General features: G+C 35.0%; 1 protein-coding gene across 12 annotated transcripts in view; it reads right to left on the reverse strand.

Moving 5' to 3' along the window:
* PALLD (palladin, cytoskeletal associated protein) overlaps positions 1-22,958 on the reverse strand; it is a 189,836-nt gene that overhangs the window by 112,851 nt on the left and 54,027 nt on the right. For all 12 annotated transcript variants that reach the window (XM_012573473.5, XM_012573475.5, XM_002186714.7 and 9 more), the window contains 6 exons: positions 12,251-12,429; positions 9,850-9,916; positions 9,166-9,271; positions 8,644-8,718; positions 5,921-6,062; positions 4,502-4,525 (listed from right to left, as the gene is read on the reverse strand). In XM_012573473.5, coding sequence (XP_012428927.5) covers positions 4,502-4,525; positions 5,921-6,062; positions 8,644-8,718; positions 9,166-9,271; positions 9,850-9,916; positions 12,251-12,429 — 593 coding nt within the window. The remainder of the gene's footprint in view (positions 1-4,501; positions 4,526-5,920; positions 6,063-8,643; positions 8,719-9,165; positions 9,272-9,849; positions 9,917-12,250; positions 12,430-22,958) is intronic.

A 22,958-nucleotide genomic window follows, 5' to 3' on the forward strand; every position in this document is an offset into this window, starting at 1 on the left:
CTGTTTTTTCAGATCACATAGTACAAAACAGATCAGTTGTTTACTTTGAATTTAGAAGCATCAACAAACAAGGATAGTTGTAGCAGTCAGACTTAAGATGAGGTCACTGGCAGGGAAAGAATTCTGTAGGTATCTTGAGAGCATAGAGTACAATTGAAAATTTAATTGACAAGTAATAATATGTAAGTTGATCAGACCACCTTAAATGAAGGGGAATTTTAGCCTATTTTCAGTTTTTCTCTTAATATGACTTCTTGAGATATGGCTCATATGAGATTGCTTTCTCCAAGCCCTTGTTTGCTTCTCAGCAGTGAAAGAAGAAGACAGATCCTTAGTTGTAATTCTCTTTTCGCTAAGAGTGCAAGGATCTGGCATGCAAGCTAACCTACCAAAGCTTCTATGTTTTGAATTTCATCAGCTACCAGAAAGGTGATTATTTTAGTGCAGGGAAGCAGTAAGGATTTCTGTAATATTTGCATGTATTTTCAGTTTCAAACATCATGTAGAAATAGGGGGGAATTTCTAAAGGATCTACTTAACTTGAGTGGAGACTCTGGAGCACAGCAGTTAAACAGGAAAAAAGAAAGCACAATCCAAGAGAAGTGATGACTATCTTTTGTGTTTTGTGAACATACACAGTATTGTGCTTAGAAAAAAAAGCATGTGTATGTGGCAATTCCCTGGCAATTTAAGCAAAATTACTTCATACAGTTTTCTTCTTACATGCTGTTAGACAATCGTTCTAATGTAATTCAATACAGTTTGTGGCTGTCTCCAGACAGCTGAGTAATGGTCAAAATATCAACAGCTGGCAAGGGATTCCATGGGATTTTTCATTCTCAGGCAGCCTGTTTTTGAAGGATTCAATCAGTATAAAGTCAAAATGTCCAAGAAAGAAGTAGAGAACAGGTAATTTGACAAACTGTGATTTTGGCTTTGAGTAATCTAACTAGCTATTAATTCACAAAGCAGTCTGGAGGGATTTGCAATGCAAACTGATTTCTGTCTAGACAGAAAAAGGAGTGCAAAACACATTAGAGTAGATAGAGTGTAACAAAAAAAAAAAAAAAGTAGCCAAAAACCCCCCTTTGCTTCCTAATTTCTTACTCGTGTGAGTTCATTGAATATTTTTCCTTTAAATCATTAGTACTGACCTGTCAAAGGACAACCAATGTTATTGAGTGCTATAATGTTTATTGATGGTTGGATTTTGGTTGACAACCAGCAATTAAAGTCACATTACAACTTGTTACAATTTGTAAAATTCCATGGATGTTTTACACTTAGAAAAATTTTTAGAAAACATGTCCATCTTTCAAAATTCTGAATACTTATCTAGCATATGCACATTTACATGTCAATCTTGCATATGTATTAAACATCCACATTAAATAGCAATATTTAATATATACTTGTTCGTGAAAAGGTTCCTCTGAAGGCATTGTTTAGTCTGGCTTCTAAGAGTTTGAATTACATCAGAAACCAGTACTGCATCTATTATATTCCTGATACCCATATCCAGCTTCCTGTTGTACAAATTTTATTTTTTTCATGACATCCTAAAACCCAGTGTTACTTATTACTACTCATATACAAAACATTGCTCATTATTTATGCCAAAAGGAAATATTTACATTTTGCCCAAACTTTATTTACATTCCCTTTGCATGCACAGTGTCAATTCCTACACAAATAAGCCAGTAAGTGTACTGTCATTAATTTCTGTAGTGTGTAAGGCACTGCACTATTTAAGATACTATATTATTTAATAGGGCTTAGTAGGAAAAGATAAGTGCCCAAAACTTAAGGGATAGTATAGTACTTAGCTCAATGATTCCAGGGAGAACAAAATGCCAAATTGAAATTCATTCGTAGACCGAAAGCACAGGAAGATGCTCATAAATAGATATTGCAACATAATTACAAGCATGAAAATAGAAATAATCCAACAACAAACCAGCCAGACTGCAGTCAAATATATATTGCAACATAATTACAAGCATGAAAATAGAAATAATCCAACAACAAACCAGCCAGACTGCAGTCAAGCATTCACTACTGTTATATCTGTAAAACTGCAACAATACAGATACCAAACTCTTTTGAGATATCTTCCTATTCTTGTCTTGCTGGTATGGGATACCTCAACATTAAATAATTTTCTATACTTAAGAAGATTCAAGGAATGAACCTTTCATGTAAGAATCCATTCCCTAGCACCCTTAGAAGACTTTAGGTATCCTCTCTCAGGACCTGCAAACTACCCAGAAATGGGAAGGAGAATGTTCAGCACTTTCAACATGATAGTACAGGTAAGTGAGGGGGCTGGCAAAGTGATGATCTCTTCGGACTCAGAATCTCACCTTCTGTTTTCTATTTCAGGCAGCAGTTATGAAAGCAAGTTGATAGTTTCATACCAACATTCTTATTTCTTCCATAGCAATAACTGTCAGAGAGGCTGTACAAACCTTGCAACTAACAATATGAAAATTAGTTGTTTATGAAAAAAAAATCTTCTAGCACTCAACTATTCACAAAAAGGAAACCTTTTCTTTCTAGCAAAAAAGTGATTCTCCTCTCTACTAGAAGATGCTTCATTCCTACTCTAAAATATTTAGTTTATCTAGCATTATACACATTAGGCTTATTAAAGAAGGTGAAAGGGCAAAAAAAAAAACTACCAAAATGAAAACTAAGCAAACATTCATGACTGTGAGTTTTGACAGAAGAGTCTTAAACTGGATATTAAAAAATCTGAGATCTGAGATAGGCTGGTAAATTTATACTTAGAAATTTTTGTGTAAAATTTCACTCCTTTCAGATACTATCTATCATTTTAAAGGACAAAGTGAACACAGTTAAAACGATTTTGTAGGAAAGAAGCTCCTAGTAAGAATTAATCAGATATACTAGGTCAGATTCTGATAATGTTGATAGATTAAATCTAGAAAAAATTTTGCTACTTTGACAGGAGAAATGTTCCTCTGAGAAGGGGGAAAAAAGTCAACCTATTGATCAGATTTTTTTTTAAGATATCATGAAAACAGCTAAACTGGAAGACTTATTCTGTAATATATATTACAGGAAAATGTTTTAAGATATAGAATTAAACTTATTTCAACACGAACATATTATCTTCTATTTATTTGCATATCCAAAGGCTTGATATGATATTGAAACTGTCTTTAAACTATTTTGTACCCTAACTTATAATATTTAAAACCTAAAGTTTGTGTTATGACTATAAAATACTAATAGCCCATTTCTAACAGTTGGACATGTTTTAATTCCTCATTAGAGGTTAACTTGGTTTTCCAATACTCTTCTTTCCTTCATATGGCTCACATTTCCAGCCTCCACAAATCAAATCATTCACTCACATGTGTTCAGGGCATCAGCTAATACTAAAGCTGATGATGTTATACACCATGATTAATAGTATTAACTGTAAGGATAGAGAATGCACACCTGTGTATGTTCAGTCTATATGTATAATGGACATGAGGCAAAATAGGTATATAGCAATTTTGTGAAGTCGCAAGAAAATAAGTGAATAGCTGACAAAGAAAAGATTTTCCCCTCTTTCCTTCCTCTCATTTCCATGAAAATTAAAGAAAAGCTGCATTTTTCCTTGCCTGTACTCTCATAGTCACAGTCACTTTACAAATATCTCTCAGCTGGTAGGTCTGTACTGCCTGTTAATTCAACCCCTCAGAGTTAAAACGTCCCCCCATGGCTAGCATCCTTCAGAGACATTCTTTGGAAATACTCAGATTCGAGATAGAAAAATTTTGTTTTTTTCAGTGTCATAATTAACACTCCCTCCAAATTCAAGAATATTCAAGCACAACTGGTCACCCTCTTACAGCAAAGTTCAGGATGTATTGCTGTCTTCTCTTCTACATGTTTGACATAGAAACATTAAAGAACATTCTCAGTCTTTTAGCATCCACTTACTATTCAAGAATCTCCCCCAGTATATAATGATGTATAATGGGAAAATGAAGCAGAGAAAACCTGCAGCTGGAAGAACACCTTTCACTTAAAATCTAGGACTTCTATCTTGTGAATAGGCTAGAAAAAGTGAATCAGTGCCTTTTTTTTTTTTTTTTTTTTCTTTTTTTTGATCAGGTTTTACTTGTGTTTAAGACACATCACATCTGCCAAGCTGGATTGGTAAAACTAGCACTTAGTGGTTGGGTGTTATGTAATTCTTATGAACACTGTTTGGGTAATGGAATTTTGTGGGACTTGTACTTTTTCCATCAGTAGCAAGCAAACCATTTACTCCCCTTGCTGGTCTAAATGGAATTTACTGTTTAACTAATAAAGGAATTGATGTAAAGGACAGAGTACAGTATGGGAGGTGTGATAAAGCAGTATTGTCTTTAAGGGGGTTTCAGTTTACCAATGTTCAGCAGAAACACTTTTCTATTTATGGTTTCAGTACAAACTTAAAGAGCTAGTGAATCAAGAGATTATTTTTTCATATGATTCTTACCAGGTTCAGTTGCAGATCGTGGCTCTGCATATCACATCATAAGGAAGGAAAACAAACAAGAAAAATTTATTAGAGATTGAATCAATAAATATCAGTGTACTGAATAAACATATTATACAGAAATACTGTAAATAAGTAGAGAACCTGTGCAGACATTACAAAATCAACAATATTTAAATTGTTTGTCAGTGGTAGATGTTCAGTTATTATTTCTAGCCATTAGCATTGAAACGGGAAGAGGAAAGGACTCTGTTCAAAACTGAATCCTGACAGACTAATTTCATGATCTTTTCCCATCCTGTATTAAAAGCAGCCACTTCAGATTATTGTCTGAGCTGGTTTTGGCTGAGTACAGCTGTGCCAGATGTGCTAGGACTTCCAGATGAACTGGAGTCAAAGGCAGCCAAGTGGGATGCCACAACTGGCATCACTAATTTGTTTTTCCTCAATCCCTTTGGTAGCAGAGTGCAGGCCAGGCTGGCTTTCACTTGAAGTGGTGTCTAGTACATCTGGAATTGACTGAGGTAAAGGCAGCCAGAACCTCTTGTTGCTAGCTAGGCTAGAAACAAGGCAAGGAGTTAATGGCAATGTTAAGTCCAATGCTGGGGCCCAGTGGGACCACGGGAGAAGATTGTAATGGCAATACCTTTAAATTGTTGTAACCTGTGATTTGAGTTGCACGTTATAGGAATTACTGTACCAGGAACAACGTGAAACAACTGAGGAGAAGCCCTCACAAGAAGCAGTGCAAGTGTGTACTGGACCAAAAGATGAGAAGTAGTGGTTCATGAGGATCTCTTGGCTAGTATGGGACCTGAGCATGACATAAATGGTATGGAATAAGGAAAATGTCCTGGATATAAGTAGGATAGAGGTAATTTTTTTCACAGTAGCTGGTAGTGGGCTGTGTTTAAGATCTGTGTTTAAAACAGTGTTGGTAATACAGAGACTTTTTTTTATAAAGGCCTTTTCTGTTACTTGTATCTTGCTGACAGTGAGGAGGCTGGGGATGCACAAAGAATTGGGAAGGGAACACAGCCAGGAACAACAAACTGCAGTGATCAAAGTGATATTCCAAACCATCTGACATCATGCTCAGCATATAGATCTGGATGAAGAAGGAGGAAGGGGTAACATTCAGAGTTAGGGTGTTTGTCTTCCCAAGCAACTTACAGGTAATGGAACTTTTCTTTCCTCAGAATGGCTAAATACCTGCCTGCCCATGGGAAGGGGTGAAAAAAATTCCTTGTTTTGCTTTGCTTCTGAGACTTTTGCTTTCCCTATTAAACTGTATGTCAACCCATGAGTTCTCTCACTCTTTCTTTTCCAATTCCCTTCCCCAGCACACTGGAGGAGAGTGAATGAGGATCTGTGTGGTCCTCAACTGCCGGCTGAAGTTAAACCATGTCATTGCCTTACTTTTTTGGAGAATTCTGAAGTCTGGAGAATCTTGAATTTCAATGCCCTGTCGAAACCACTTAACATGAATGGGAGGGGGTCCTCTGACCCTGCATTCCAATACTACGACTTGTCCTTCAGATGCTGTGGCATTTTGTAGCTCCTAAAATATAAACATCACAGTTAAAATAAACCAGAAGCACTTCACATTCTTAAAAATAGTATTTTCTTCCCTCTGTAATTCAATTTTATTGTGTCATTACATTTTTGCAATAGACATTTTCTTTCATTCTGATTGAATTTAATATATCTATATAGTTGAAAACTATTGAATAGGCTATGTACAAATAAATTCTTAAAAAGATCAAAGATTGGAAAAGTGCAGAAGTATTTAATTCCTCAAATTAACACAAGCAGATCACTGCAGTTTGAGCTTTCCATTTTTGCACTTCCACAAACTGAAATGAAAATTCTGGAACTAGCTACACATTGATTGACTTAATCCTGAGAGAGTAGCTGAGCTGCTTTTGGGTCCAGCTCTAGAAGGTGGAGCTGCTTTTCATTTGAGCCATATATAACAAACCAAGCAAAATTAGATGACACCAGTATGATTAGGATATATTAACTAGTGTATGGATAGCTTCTGGGACAGTACTGTGGCTGTAATAAATCCTTGTAAACATGTGAAAAATCTTGGAAGAGTCTAGATCTTTAATGAAGAGCTGCAACCAGAGGGAAACACAATATTTTAAGTAACAGAACTGACAGGTGATAGCCACTATTTTTTATCTTTGTTATCTGTCTTAATGTTATAAACCAAGGAGTCCTTTTTACTCTGCAGGGGCTGTCTCATTTCCTTTGCAATTTATTGCCAAGTTTCAGACCTTAATGCAGCAAAGCATTTGAAGTTAGGTCTAAGCTCAGAGTTATTCCAGTTTATATTCATAGATCTCTAGTTATTCAAATACGTAAGAATTTTGTTACATGGAAACCTGAAAATCTAGAGCTGTTACCTGAACTTTGTATGGGGAGAAATTTATGTCAGGAAGCTGGATCAAGTTCATGTTTTGTTGTTCATATCTGATTTGTTTCTTCTGTAATTAGTTTTGGGGTTTTTTTTGGTTTTTGTTTTTTTGTTTTGGTTTTTTTTTTTTTTTTGTTTTGTTTTGTTTTGTTTGGTATGTCCCAGCTTTCTTAAACCAGTAAGTAAAGAATTTCAGGGACAAGAGATATGAGCATTAGGAAGAAACAGCAGAGTTTTGATGGCTTTGGTGGTCTCTGGATGGGGGATGGACTTCTCTTGTTTCCCACTCTTACTTGCAAATTGCCTGCCTCCCAACCTTGCAGTAACCACATTCTCTAATCTCCTCCACCCTCCTGTGACACCTGCAGTATGGGTGCAGAATTATGAGGTACAGGATCAGATCTTTCTTAACATGAGACAGGAATATGCTGGAGCCAAGCTAGACAGCTGTAGAGAGCAGGGCTTACTCTTGCTTACTCTTACTCTTATCTCTAGGCAAAGCTATTTGCTGTCCATATTAATTTTTAATCATTTTTTTTCCTGAAGTAATAACCAGAAATACTTCATTTTGGCTTCAGCAAAAGTGATTAAAAATAATTACTACTATGGAAATAATTGTTTGAGGCACAATGAAATCTTTTCAGTTGAAGCTGTATTTTATAGATAGGGAAGCATGCTTCTTTTTGCTGCTACCAAATTCCCGGTTCTTAAGTTTTGGGATGAACATGAAGATAAATATTGACTTAAGTAATTACCAAAGAAATACTGAATAGAATTTTCTGAATAGAAACTTCTCTTCTAAAAAGTATGATCAGCAGGAGAAAGGATTGACTTTTGTACTCAGCATTGGTGAGGCTGTGCCTCAAATCCCATGCTGAGTTTTGGCCCTCTTGGGAAAAACATTGAGGTGTTGGAGCATGCCCAAAGAGCAGCAAAGCTAGTAAAGGGTTTCGAGCACAAATCCTATGAGGAGCAACTGAGAGAACTGGGGTTGTTTAGTCGTGTGAAACAGAGGCTTAGGGGGATGTAATTGCTCTCTAGGAATTTGTAATGAAGTGGGGGTGGGGGTCTTCTCACAAGTAACACGCAATTGGACAAGAGTAAGTGGCCTCAGGGTGTGACAGGGGAAGTTTAGATTGGATATTAGGAAAATTGTTTTCAGAGAAAGGGCTGCCAAGTACTGGCTACCCAGGGAAGTGGTTGAGTCACCATCTGTGGAGGTATTTAAGAGCCATGTAGATGGGGCACTCATCAACATGGTTTAGCAGTGGGCTTAGTTGTGCTGGGTTAATGGTTGGGCTTGATGATCTTAAAAGTCTTTTCCAACCTAAGTGGTTCTATGATTTTTAACTTACAATTTTTTTTTCTAAATCAGAGTTAAAAAAGCTGTGTTATTTGTTCTCATCAGTAGATAAATTATTGTGAATGAGGCTTTGTCAAGACTACTATTAGTAATTGGTACTTACCTTGATATTTTACAAAGAGTTATCAATGGAGAGCCAGCACAAACATAAGAAAACTCATATAGAATATTAATTTAAATCTACTAGTAGAATGCATAAGAAATTCATTGTTGCAGTGGAAAAGTATTTTCTTAGGAAGTCATTGATACTGAAAAGTTTGAACTTGATCAAGCCTTCCTGTGTTAGGATACATAATTTTGATATTTTCTTTTGGACTGTAAGAGTATGATATAAAAATCATGATAGATAAAACATACCTTTGTAAAAATAGGTACAGAATAGATAGGCTTGGGTCCATCCAGATGGTGCAGGTATGAAGTAGGGCTTTGAACCTGCAAAGCAAGGCAACAATGCTGTGAAATGGGAAGAATACTAGTTTCAATGATACAGCCCCAACGTATATGAAAAAATGCAAACTCTCACATGTGCAGTCTTATTATGGTGTTCTCTTTCTACCATACTTCTTGGAAGACATCAGTATTTCACATCTGTTATATTCTGAAATCAAAATGCAAGCTTTTATACTTCCAATGAGAATTTTGTATCCAATTGTCTGTGCCTGTAACTATTTTGAGAATTTGACTCCCTTTAATAGATTCAAGTAAATCTTTTGCACTGAAGCTTTTTTGCTTCTCCTTCTACTAAATCTGATCATCATAGTAATGTAAGTTTATAGTATAACAATATAATTCCTCAAAATAATAGAGTTTTTCAGATGTTGAAAATCTTGGAAGAAAATTTGAAATACTTTTACTAGTTTAAAAATTGTCTAAAAATACCTGCTGACTTGGCATAGAGATAGGTTGAATTACAGCTGTGGTCACTCCTGATTTTGGTGTAGAAGATCCTATTGTCAAGGAAACAGATGTGGTTTTCTTTTGGACCCTGAAAAATAAAAACCCAGGAAGTGCTTTATAGGATCTGAAATGAGAATATGTTAGTTTTTCATACATATGCCACCTTATACTTTCTACATATTTAAATGTGTTATTATCAACTGAAAAGATCAACATGACTGCTGAAAAACAAGATGGATGAATGAAGTGTGAGTAGAACACAACCTTTGGCTAATTTACACTTCCTCACACAATAAAAAGTACTGATTTAAGATGAAACTAAAATGTATTTTGTTTCTTTAATTGTAGTCCTCTACATATTTGGAAGCACTGGATTGGGTGGCTACAAATGAAAACTTGGTTAACTTGAGCTTACTTTTGAATATGAAAAGTTGGTATCAACAAATATATTGTCAGGGTAAGGTCAGCCTTCTCTGACAGAACAAGCAAATTAATACAATTTAAAGTTATAATATTACACATTTATATCACATGAGAGAAATAGAAAAGACAAGGCACACACAAGTGTACCCCAGATGCTTATTCAGATTGTAAAACTACCAAAGATTTTCCAGTATCCCTTATTAAGAACATTTACACAATATTGGTAATGCTTTGCACACTTACTGTGGCATAGCTCCAGATTTTAATTGGAAAATTAAACTTTCAGTCTCTGAATCTGTGGAACTGGTACCTGGAAAAGAAAGTTTTTTTCAATAATCTCATATATTTTTATTGATTTATTTAATGTTTAAATTCCAAAAGGAAAACTATGATACTTTTGCATTTCACTCCAAGAATTGAGAACCCTCTGTAACAAACTATGGCAGTTTTTTTTATCTGATAAAGATTGTAACTATGTACTTTAGACAGTTACAGAAATCATAACCATGCCAATTTAATTGCACACTGCTTTCCTTGGGCTCTGAGCTGTCTCCCTTCATATTGAAACAAATATGGCCAAGACAGAAAAAAAAAAAAAAGCTGAGTACTATTGCTCTGTGGGAAATGTATAATTTTATTTACTTAAATTTTAAATTTGAAGCTTAAGCAAATATATGGCTTATACAGATAACAAATCTTCAAACTTAAGTAAGAGCAACTCAATATACCAAGGCATTTTCAGACTAAACTTGCTGCCCATGATGTCCACATTTCAGACTATTTACATTAACCTACACATAACATTTATGTAGTGCTATTTCTTGCCAGTGGAAGTCTTGATATAATGTATGTGTTTGGCAAGACTCTGAGCTTACTCAAAAAAAAAAAAAGTGAAAGCATTTATTCCCTTTATCCTAATTTTTGCTAACAACAGATACTTCACACATTTATTCTAGACATTTATGCAGTACATATTATTCCTCAAGGAATTTGTTCATATATATGGATAGCTGTATGTTTAATACAAACCATAAGCATTTAATAATCAGTATGCATAGTATAGCATAGACAGATTCCAACGAAACAATGCTGGGACTAAAATACTCAAGTACCCTATTGATTTACAAATTTTATGCTGTAAAAAAAAAATCAAAGCAATAAGTAGTATAAAACAGATGAGAAGAGAGAAGTAAATGTCCAGTCATCAAAGTGGGTCTACATGAAAGTATTTCTTAAGAGCAAAGAACAACCAGGTCTTGCATGGCTGGGCCTGCTGCACAAAAGAAAGTATGACACATCAGTGTCATTAAGCCTATTAATGTACAAAGCAGTGCTTGTGTGACAAACCTGTTTCCCTTAAAAATGACAGGGAACGTGTCTTGAACCTAATGTCTTATACAAGTATCTCTCTTTCAAAGTAACATGTTATAAAACTTCAAGATAGGACTTCCATATAGCAAGACTGGCAGATGTCAAAGAATTAATTCTTTTATTCACAGCATCTCTTTACCTAGCTGTTTCATCTTTTACTATGGCTTCTCTCTTTATAACTTCACACAGCAGTATGCTTTTGTACTACAACTGAATATTTCTGAAATAATGATTACTACTGTAAAGAAAACTCCTACTAGAATCTGTAAGATTCAGAAAAGTCTGGGGGATTTTGCTATTATGTCCCAATGGCATATTAAAAAGTTCTGAGAATAAAGAGCATAATGAAAGAAATCATATAAAGGCACATATGTAATGATTTAGCTAATTAACAGAGAAAAGTTTTTTGTTTTGGTAATTAAAATCAATTTAATAATTTTGGCATGTCATTATTCAGATTTCTTATGACTATTTCTTATGTTAACTTATTTTATGCTTTCAAGTGGCCATTTAAATTAACTTTAATGAGTTACAAAACTGGTTAAAGAATATATAGCACCCAATTTTTTGGGAGATGTATGAATTAAAATAAAAATTGCTATTCAGTTAAGAATCTTGCCTGAAATATAGTTCTCTGCTAAAAAAATAACTTAATAATTTTACTTATGGTCATAATTAACTTTTCTCAGAGAAAATAATACTTGAGTTATTACTAATTTTGCAGTAAGGAAGTATTTTGACAATAACTAGCAGCTGATTGTGGACAAAACCAGTATGACTGACTTTAATCTGACTTAAAATCACTATGCCAGAGATAATGGAATATAGTACATTTACACATGACTAAAGACGACTCATTTTTGGCAGCCACATATATTTGCACAGGGAGGCAAATATACCAAAACTGAGATGGGGATTACTGCTATCACAAAAATCATTATTACTATCACTAGTCAAATCTTTAACTATTGATTTACAGAGGTACTGCTTAAAAGCTAATAATATGCCAAAGTTTTTGGTTCCTTCTATTTAATTCTTTATCTCTTTTCTACCCTAAATAAATAGGACTCTACTCAGTGATTCCTGATACATTCCTTGAAATATCTGAATTAATATGATGTGATGTTCAAAATGTGTTGTGTTAAAAAAACCAAGGAATACCATAAAAATACCACTATATTGAATGTAATGTTAAGATAAAGAACTAAAAGTAAACTTCAGCTTAATTATTTTTTCTTATATGCAGCAAGTATTTTATTATTTTATCTCTTACCTTCAATGAATATTTCAGCTGATGTGCTATCTGAACCAAAAGAATTTGAAGCCAGACAAGTATAGCGCCCAGTGTCGTCTTCAAAGGCTTCTACTATAATTAGTGAATGAAGTCCTCCACTTTCAGAATGGATCTGAATGTCAGGGGAATTCTGGAGTTCTTTTCCTTCACAGAACCATCTGCAGCCCACACACATTTAGAAAGACAAAAAAAAAAAGAATATAAAGGATTGGTTCAGGCTCATTGCACACAAAAAGACATTACACTCTGCTGCAAAAATCTAAATTGCTACTGAAATCAACACATAGTGCTTTGAAGTGTTTAATAAAGAAAATATTGTACAAAGAAATAATTTGCTAGGATAAACTTTGTTTAAAAGACATTTCTGAATACTAAGAAAATTGTACACAACACACCTACATTTTGAAACTATCTCCTGTCCTCGTTTTGGTAAATGAGTTTTTCATGCATAACGTGTGTATTGTCTTGTTTTGACCACAGTCCAATCCATTTTGATATAATTTATCGCTTCCATCTACCTAAACCCCACTGATTCTGCACACAAAATATCTGAACTTGTAATCAGTAGCACAGGGTCTAGCTGGAGGCCTGTCACTAGGGGTGTCCCCCAACGGTCAATATTTGGCCTAGGATTATTCATCAATGACTTGGCTGGATGAGAAGTGTCTCCTCAACAAGCTCACACATGAATTAAAACTGGGAGGGGTAGCTGATACCCCAGATAGCTCTGCAGCTCTTCAGAGGGACCGTGGTAGGCTGGAGAGATGGGCAGAGAACAACCAACCAAAACTCAACAAAGGCAAATGCAGCGTCCCACACCTGGGGAGGAATAATCACGCACCAGTATAGGCTGGAGGCTGGTGGACACCAAGCTGTCCAGCAGTGTCCTTGTGGCCAAGAGGCCAATGGTGTCCTGGGGGGCATTAGGAAGAACATTCAACCAGGTCAAGGGTGGTGAACTTGCACTTCTACTCAGCCCTGGTGAGTCCTCACATGGAGTGCTGTGTCCAGTTCTGGGCTCTTCAGGACAAGAGAGACATGGAGCTTCTGGAGCTCATGTTGAGAGGGCAACAAAGAAAATTAAGAGACTGGAACATCTCTCATATAAGAATAGGAAATGGGCCTGTTCAGCCTTGAGAAGAGACAACTGGGATGGGACCTCATGAATGTATATAAATATCTGAAGGGGGGGTATCAAAAGGATGGATCCAGGTTCTGCTCAATGGTGTCAAAAACTAGGACAAGAGAAAACAGGCAACTGATTCACAGAATGTTCCACCAGAATATTAGGAAGAACTTCTTTACTGTGCAGGTGACTGAGCACCAGAAGAGATTGCAGAGAGAGGGTGTGGAGTCTCCCACACTGGAGACACTCAAGAACTGTCAGATGCAATCCTGTGCCATGTGCTCTGCTTGAGCAAGGAGGCTGGGGCAGATGACCCACTGTGGTCCCTTCCAACCTGACCCATTCTGGGATTCTGGAATTTTTGTCCACCTTGCCCAGTCAGCATAATCCCATGGCACAGGTTCCATATTGGTAAGCTTTAAATAGGTTTACTCTTAAGTAGGCTTCCTCTTGTTCTTGATCAAGAACATAAACTGGTTTCCTAGGCCTGGATTTTCATGCATGTAAGTAATATATATTCCACTACCAAAAAGGTATGTCCCAACAAAAGTGCTGGATTTAGGTACAGACAAAACAGACATGTATCTAGGGTGACTTATAAGTAGGTAAAAGCACAGCATAATTTTGTTTATATCAGGTCAATCAACATTTGCCAGTGTAAACTACTCCATGTTCTCAGCCCATACTGCTACCATGAAAGTACCTGTTCCCACCTTTATTCTGTTTGATGCCCTCATATCAGGTTATTACGCTTTGATTAATCTCTAAGTCTGGCAGCCCAGGAATTATGAGAAGTTAGTAATTCTTGGTTTTTAGTGTCTGCTGTGCATTTTTGCAGGGAGCAGAGGCAGATTGAAGAGTCATTAAAGGAAAATCACTCATAAGCAACCATTCTTCTGTTCTCAAATTGTCCCCATATCCTGAAAACAAATTTTGCCAAGCCTTGCCAGGGCTGTTATTCCCATTCCAGTCCTGCAAACCCACTCTGGTCTTTACCACTCTTTCTTCCCCTTCTCTCACCCCATAATCCTAATCTGTGTTTTTCCATGTCCTTTCTCTTCCCTCATTTCCTTCTTCTTCCTCTGCAACTCCAATAGTCAAATTTTGCTCTAACAAGACTAAAGACAAAATGAGCAATTCTTGACAGCAAGCTTCAAAAGGGAACTCCCCCCCCCCCCGACTTTTAGTTTTCTACTCTAGTATGTTTTTTTTTTAATAAACAAATATAATCTCAAAAATCTATGGATAGTCAATGTAAAGTAAAAGACAACAAATTTTTAAAATAATTCTTAAATGCTTAAAATTTGCCACAAAAAAAAAAATTTGGTATTTTTCCTTTAATTTGTATGTGTTGATGAGAGAATTTTTGCAGTTACATTCCAGTAATACTTCATAATTAAAATTTTTTCCCTCCAACAGATGACTTCCCATTACCCCCAAAAATCAAAATAACCCCAAAGAATTCCTGCCTATTCAGGAAATGCATACAACACTACAGGATGACAGATACTATAAAATAACAATCAGTGAGGAGTCTTTAAAATTGAACCGCCTCACTTTTATTGTTCTTCTTAATTACAAACTTCATGCAATTAACATAAATAAAAAATGTTTTAAAACATCCTTCTGAAAATATTGCATTGTAAAACTTGAAATGTCATGGTTATTTCAGAATGCTGAGTTAAGAAACCTACCAGGTTTACACATAACACAATTCCCCTTAAAAACATCATAATTGTGGGCAAGCTCTCTGTGTTTATGAACAATAGATGTTTTATTCCTGAAGGCAAAACCCTCAGTTTATAGTGGCATTAAAGCTATATGCAGTTGTCTTCAGTAATTAAAATACTAACAAGTTCCTTTTCTGTCTTCTTTTGCCTAGATAGTGCATAGAGAAAGTATAATTTTTGGAAAGAACTAACAAACTTCCATTTGTTTACTCAGCAGACTCCTTTGGCCTATTTTTACAACTATTTGCCTTGGAGACAAATCTATTCTGTCAGCTCTACTGCCAAAATTAACATTTCTTTTCCCCCTTTTCCCCTCCTTTCCTCTTGTCACAAGCCATCCCTTCTACCAGTGTGAAGACCTCTGCTACTATTTCTGATTATTAGACCTTCGGAGTCCTAACCTCTGTGTAGCTTTTCCTAAGCTACATTTTAAACAATATGCACAAGAGAGAAGTTAATTCAATTTCTAGACAATCACAGACAAGAGCCTGTAATATGAGGACCGACATAACCATTTGTTCTATTTTTCTTTCCTTTCCAGAAACATCCTGCAAAGGAAAATCTCTCCTCCAAGCCTAATTATTTTCTCAGACAGATCCCATTTTAGTTTCATGCAAGCTGTATGGCTTTCTATTGTTTCATAAATTCTATGTTCACAAAATGTTTAAGAAATTTTCATAAGCATGACAACCTAAACAAAAAAAAAATCAATTTATATATTTTTGTCAGATAATATTTAATAAGTAAACTGTTTTCTTAGGAGGACAAGTTCTACATTGTCCCTTGATTTGTGCATACACACGGTCAGTCTCAAGCAGTGGGAGCTATTCCTCAGCACTAGCTGGGATTAAGACTTGTTGTATCATATCAGTGTCATATTGAAAACGAGTCCTGACCTGCTTCATCAGACACTGTCTGCCCCAGAGGAAAGCACATAAGTAAGCAATTCAATACCAGATTACCTCAGCTATCATTAAGGCAATGTTTGATGCATGGGAAACACACCTGGTGTGGGACTCCACTGTTTATTGTGGAAAGAAGAATTCACCTTCACAATTGGCAAGAGCACAGGTATTTGAAATTATGAACACTGGAAGAGGCTTAATTGTACTCTCTTTCCTTTTCTAATTGTATTTTTTTCCTGTGTACATGTTGATAAAAGAGAAGGATTACTTGTCATTAATTTCTTTTGGTGATTACATCAAAATAAGGTGAATAAGAAAAGACTCAATTTAAATACTTATTCAGCAATAACTTGCCAGTTGCCAGTTCAATTCAACCGAGTTTGTGATTTCAAAAAAGGGTCATCAAATAAAAATAAATGAATAATTTTTTCCCAAATACAGACTGAATTCCACATATATATATATATATTTGTGCAGTCAGCCTTACTGCATTACAATCAGAATAATCATAGAAGAGAATTTTCTGCTCCTAAGAACTCAAAAATATTCAAAGATAAATCTTTGAAGCATTCCCTCTTACTGCAAAGGGATCACTAAAGCAAGCAACAAATCACTATCAAAGGGAAACTGAGCCAAAAAAACAGGACTCATGGCTAGACACAGAAGAATAACCACAAAGCAAGTCTTACAAGAAAATTCCAGTTTTATGCTAACTAGGGCAGCATTAACTCATGTCCAGTCTATTCCAGCCTACTGATCCTCTTGGGGATAAGAGGATTATTTTCTACCCCTGAGAAGACAACAATACTTCTGGTGAGTTAAAAAACCCAAACCAAACCCAACCTGAAAGAAAATAACACAGAGGAGAAAACACATGGCAGATGCTTTGAGAAAAAGAAAATTCTCTATATAGAGACCATTGTTTTAAAAAGATACCTCTTTCATAACTTCTGGATACCAAGTGTAAAAAATATCAACTCATTTCCCTATCCCTTTGTTGCAGGTTCTCAATATAGCATTAAGTGTGCAAATAGAAACAAAACAGGCAGAAACACCAACAAAATGGTTTGCAGATATGAGTGCATGTCAGTCCCCTGAATAAGTCTTCCAGCATGCACCATGGGTGCATTCCTGCAGGCCATACTACAGTTCATGCAAATTTGTAGAGAACTGTCCCCTTGAAAAAGAACGGAAACTACTGTAAGATATCAGATAATGATGACCAATTAAAAAAAAAAAAGGAACACTTTATATAACTGAAATGAATTTTATTAGTCATTCTCTATCTTGCCAAATTTCAAATTACACTGATTTTTTTTGCTCTTTCACACTTTCTTCTTCATTATCTTTCCATCGTTTCTCTTCTTGTGTGCATTTCCACTCTTTGCTTTGCTTTTCTTCAACCATGCTTAGTTTACACCTACATTATATCTCCTGTATATTAAAGTTATAGCAATTAAATATTTAATGCAAACAGTGAAAAAACCACTAGACTGGAAAGTCAACAGACAAGGAAGAGATATTTTGGCAGCAGGGGAACAATGATTAGGTACTCATTTTTCGTACTTCAAATCATCTTTGCTTTTCCACTGGCTACATTGCAGCAAAACCAGAACAGCAAACAAAAAAGGACAGTCAGATGCCAGGTAAGCAGCAGTTCATGCACACTGACTTCAAGCAGCAAGCCACACAATGTGCCTTTCTATTCACTCATCTTTTCTTTATGCCCTCACAATCCTCCATGCATGGAAATACATAGGAGCACGTGTGTCTGGGATTTTAATGACCCTGAACAAAATATAAACAGAGTTGAACAGTACACTGACTAAGTAAGCACAAGGGTCTTAAGAAAAACAGTTCAAGGTTCTCTCTAATGCATAATCCTTCTGGAACTTATGTTTTTTGAGAGTCACTGAGGAATAGAGAGGTTTTCCTCTCTGTACACTCTTAAAGTTAATTTAAAATGGCAGCTGAAGTGAAACTTTAAGATATAGCCTTAGGGAGAAATTATAATAGGGAACTCTGACCACTCCAGAAAGTGCAGAGAGATAAGTTGTAAATTAAAAAGTAATCTTATCCTTAGTGGTGTTAAGTATGTCCAGCACGAAAAGTCAAAGTGAAATACTCTGACATTCCTGTTCTGGCAGAGTCAGCATTTCCTATCACAATACTGTGTAACTCCCATTTTGCTTTTCTCCATTGAAACTAAGCAGTCCAACACTTCCAGACTATAAAACATTACTACATGAAGAACTTGACCTGATTTTTAAAATAAATCAGCTTTTTCTTAAAAGATTTAGCGCACACTGCAGGAATCAAATGATTCAGATGCTTATAATTCTCTACACACTGCCCAATTTTTGTGCAATAGATATTAATTATTTGTATATGTAATTCATAAGAGAGTTACCAATAACAATATACATACTTTAAATATTTATACACTGTAATTCTAAGGAAGAATTTCTGAATATAAATGCTGGTGCTTTGGCTGAACCTTCAGTTAAAGCAATTTAAAAAATGTCACTATATACTGAAAACCATAGAAACCAATTTTAAAATAGAAAGTGTGTTACACTATAAGCAGTGTACATTAATTTAACTGATTCTTCAGATGTTGCACAGTGTTCTTCCAGCTCTCACAAATTTCATTGAGGACTCCACATCCAGCTGAGTAAATCGCACTACTAGGTACTTGCACACAAAAACTGCCCTCCTAAAGTGCCAAAGAAATGGCAAGAGAATACCAAAATAATTGTATCTTCAAGACATGTATCAACACTTCAGTCTGTCATTTCCTACAGGCTAACTCTGTTTCCTCTGAAGAGAAGCTCTGCATCATGTTTTGTACAAGGATGCAAAGTGGAGGGGTACAGAAGTAACAGATGAGACCCTGTGAGCCATGGGCAACAAAGCTTCCAAGAACAGTGAACAATGGCCTCTGTCACTGATTGCAACCTACAGTAACTCTAAAGATTACTTTTTTACCTTATTCCTGTCATTAGGAAAATTTCTTCCCTAAATTCTTGTGTAGGTTTTCCAAGCCTCTTTCAGTTCACTTTACCCATGGAACAAGAATTCTACTCTGTTTCATCTGGGGAAATAATCTGAATAATCTCAAGATTATAATCTTGAGATTTTGATAGCTTTAGACAAGGTGCTCAGAGTTATAGCCTATAACTCAAGTCATTCTCTCTGGGTACTGCAATGTTCCACAGCCTTACATAGATGTGTACAGCTAATTACAAAAGAAACACGGCATTGTCAGACTTGATTAAAAAGTAGTTTTCTGTCTCAAAATCACAGAAAAAGCTTAGAAATTCTTTTTTTTTTTTCAATACTGTATCTTGTCATTGACCTTGCAACTGGTGGCCTCACTTTGTAGCTTTTAAGAATGGAAGTTTCGAAGAAAATATTTTTAATGGAAACTTTTAGTTATCTGAATGATTTAGATATTCACACAAGAAAACACAAAATCAATGCTAGAAAGTATGACAATTGAACACAAAATTGAGTAAAGCAAAGATTTTTGACTGTACAACTTTCCATATACCAAACCTTTGACAAAACATTACTTTTTAGATTAAGTGAATTTTAAATTATTTGCTCAACAGTTACCACTGTTTATTTTGCATTTCTCTGGCAGTGGTATAATGAATGTTGCTGATTTCAACTGTGCTACTGCTAAACTATTCTTAGACACTATAAGAATTTTTGATACAAAATCTATTTTTCTGAAGTTGCTGAATGTACTGAAATTCACTCCTATAAATTAGCAACTGAGGCAACTACCTCTTGTTTCATTAGATCCTTCTGTTTTGTCTCAGCTTCCTACTATATTTTAAAGGTGTGAGAATTATAATAGGAACTGAAATACAAATTGGTATTTTTTATTAATTAGTTTTTAAAGAATGCTTGCAACTCTATTTAGATTCATACTTGGTTTCTGGGGTTTTTTGAGAGTTTAGAAGTAGTTGCCTTGGTGTGAGAGAAACACAAACAGTAATTCAAAAAAAAAAAAACCTGACTTTTTTTTTTTTACATTAATCATAATTTGATTATGTATCATAAAAATTGAAGATAATGAATTAATAAAACAAACACATTCTAATTTAGTAAAATTTTATCACTATAAATTGCATGTCTCTGTGTTAATCTTGCAGTGTTATAAAAGTTGGAAGATATGTATGCTGTGAGGCAGCAATGAAATACCTGTATATAAAGGGAAAAATTATGAGATTTAATGAATAAAACTGAATAACACATCATGCCTATAATGCAGAAGTTTAATGCTAATCTTTTCTGTACATAACCAGAGATACTATATCATGTAGAAACGAGGTACCCGCTATATGACTTACATGCAATTCAAATTTATTTATTTCTGATTAATATACATTTCTGTAATAACAAGCTGTGCAGGTTAAAGTAATGTTCACTACTTTCTATTCATTTCTTGCCGGAGTAACTTTTTATAAAACTGGATATGCTCACTAATTTTTTAGAACTCTGACTATAAAGAAGATACATAAATATTGGACATAAAACCGAAAAAGAGTATCTAGCAGCTTTGTTGTTGATCTGGCTTCAAAGTCTCATAGGTACAATTATGCCATGCAGCAAAGAAAGCAGGGAAGTGACTCTTGTTGTTGGCTGCACTATAGGGTTGGTGCAAATGATATTTCGCAAACGTATCAATGGTATCCAAATGAGATACCACATTTCAGGTAATCCTGTTTCATCATGCAGATCAAAGATATTTCTGCAGCTGTTTTTATTCAACAAGAACAGCAGGGAGATCATATTTCTTTAACTGGCCAAAAAGCAGTCAATATTAAAGGGAAATTTTACCTCTCTAATCAGAATGAACAAATATCTCTTAAAGAAGTTTATTGTAAAACAGTATTGTTTACGTTATAGGCAACCTTCAAAAATAACAGAATGCTGAAAGGCATGCTGAATAACTTATTTCCTATTTTGAAGCCCAAAGCTTAAACTCTTCCTCACATCCTATTTTGATATATCTTTACCCTTTGCCACAAAATATTTATCTTTTTTTTCCATATCTTTCTCCATTAACAAAACACAAAGTACTTATTATTCTTAATCTTAACTATATGTTTTCTGAAGATAAAAGCATTGTTCAGGTGTAGGTGTAACCCGCAGATTTTACATTTTCAGAAACCTTTCACAGAACTTTCTTTTCTCTTTGGCCCCGAGCTTGTGCTATAAAAGTGTCACTTTCAGAAGCTGCAATTTAACTGACAAATATATGTAGGCAGATAATTAATTTTCTTTTATATTTTTGCAATCATCAGGTCAAGAAAGAGGGAAAATTCTGTGCAATTCAAAGACTATTTATGTCTTATGAACTGCAAACCACCTTTCCTACAACAGGCATGTTGATTATTTGTGCCACCTAAGCTATGTATTCAAAAATAAATCTTTCATCTAGCAACTTCTCTAACTAGTGAGTTTGGATATATGTAGAAATTTAAAAGCTATGTGACTATGTTCAACATGTGAAAAAAGCATGAATTAAAAATCCAGGCATAAATTATGTGCAATTAAAGATATGAAGTTTTCAATGCTTCTATTTGTAGGACATTTTCAAGGGCTATTGGACTCATTAGATAACTGCAGGCTAATTTAGTGAGATTCTTTACATTAGTTTTCTTCAGAATATTCAGAAAAGTTATTGCATTGCAAGTCATTTACAATATTTAATGTATCAGTTTCCATACATCATCTCTTCTTGGACAACTTATTCTCACTTCATTTTCTGGAGCACTATTTTATGCCGGACATCTAAATGTTTATAGAAGAAAATTCTATATAATCCATTTGACTAAACCTGAGTTCTTACCACATGTATGCACACTACCACCACTTCCAACTTGGCCATACATTTGGGATAAATCTAAAAAGTGGTTTTGAGAGCCAATGCAGTCTGGGCCAACATAGCTAGAGCCTCTTTGTGAGTGCCTAAGCAATAACTCTGCTGTCTTCTAGGCTAGCTACACTGAAGAAGGATAAATCAGAATAACCAAAGAGAAAACTGCTATTCTCCTGAAAATTCAGAATATGCACTTTCTGGCACAGCTGAAAAGTCAAAAGAACTCTTTGCTTCGCTCCAATTACAATTCTGTATTTCAGTAATGAAAGTCATCACTCAACAACTTGGATGGCTGCGCTTGACAATATTTAATTTTTTTCAAGCTCCCATTACATGTTGAAACGGAAATAAATTTCCTTCAGAACAAAGCCAATATTGTGTCACAACAAAATACTTTCAACTTCAGGTGGCTAAATTCTCTTCCCTTCCCTGGAATTTGCTCTCCTCAGTTATAAGGCCCCAACATTTAATTATAAAAGTCTGAAAATATCACATGGAAAAGGATATTGCTTTGAAAATACCTCAAATTTGCAGTAACTCAACAGTTTTATTATATGTATATATCTCCATAATCTACAGTACAGTGTATTTTTTTTCAATATTATTAAATACAAGATATGTCAAAATAATTGAATAGTTGCAAATTTTCACTTGTTCTTAATCCCAAATGATAACATTTACTCTTTGAAAGTGGCTGTTTGCTTTATAAATATAGATAAATATAAATACAGATACAAATGTATCTGTAATCTCTCTGGGTTTCATTGGTTTCAGACCAAAAAATAATCACAAACTAAGACCTATGGATTCTAATGAGTTAGAATCTGGTCTACAATTTCCAAAATTAATTAAAATCGATTAAAAAGGAAAATTCTTTGGTCTTCTGACATCTCTACAAATGCAATTCTCTATTATGGCTCAGTAAAAACAAAAAAGCAACTGAGCAGATACAGAAAGATATAGAAGAAAAATGCTCCCATACTAGTTTTATGATACATTTACCTGTATTTCAGAAGTCTTTACACTGAAG

Source organism: Taeniopygia guttata, chromosome 4 (assembly GCF_048771995.1).
Source record: "Taeniopygia guttata chromosome 4, bTaeGut7.mat, whole genome shotgun sequence".
In the NCBI taxonomy this organism is placed as follows: Eukaryota; Metazoa; Chordata; class Aves; order Passeriformes; family Estrildidae; genus Taeniopygia; species Taeniopygia guttata.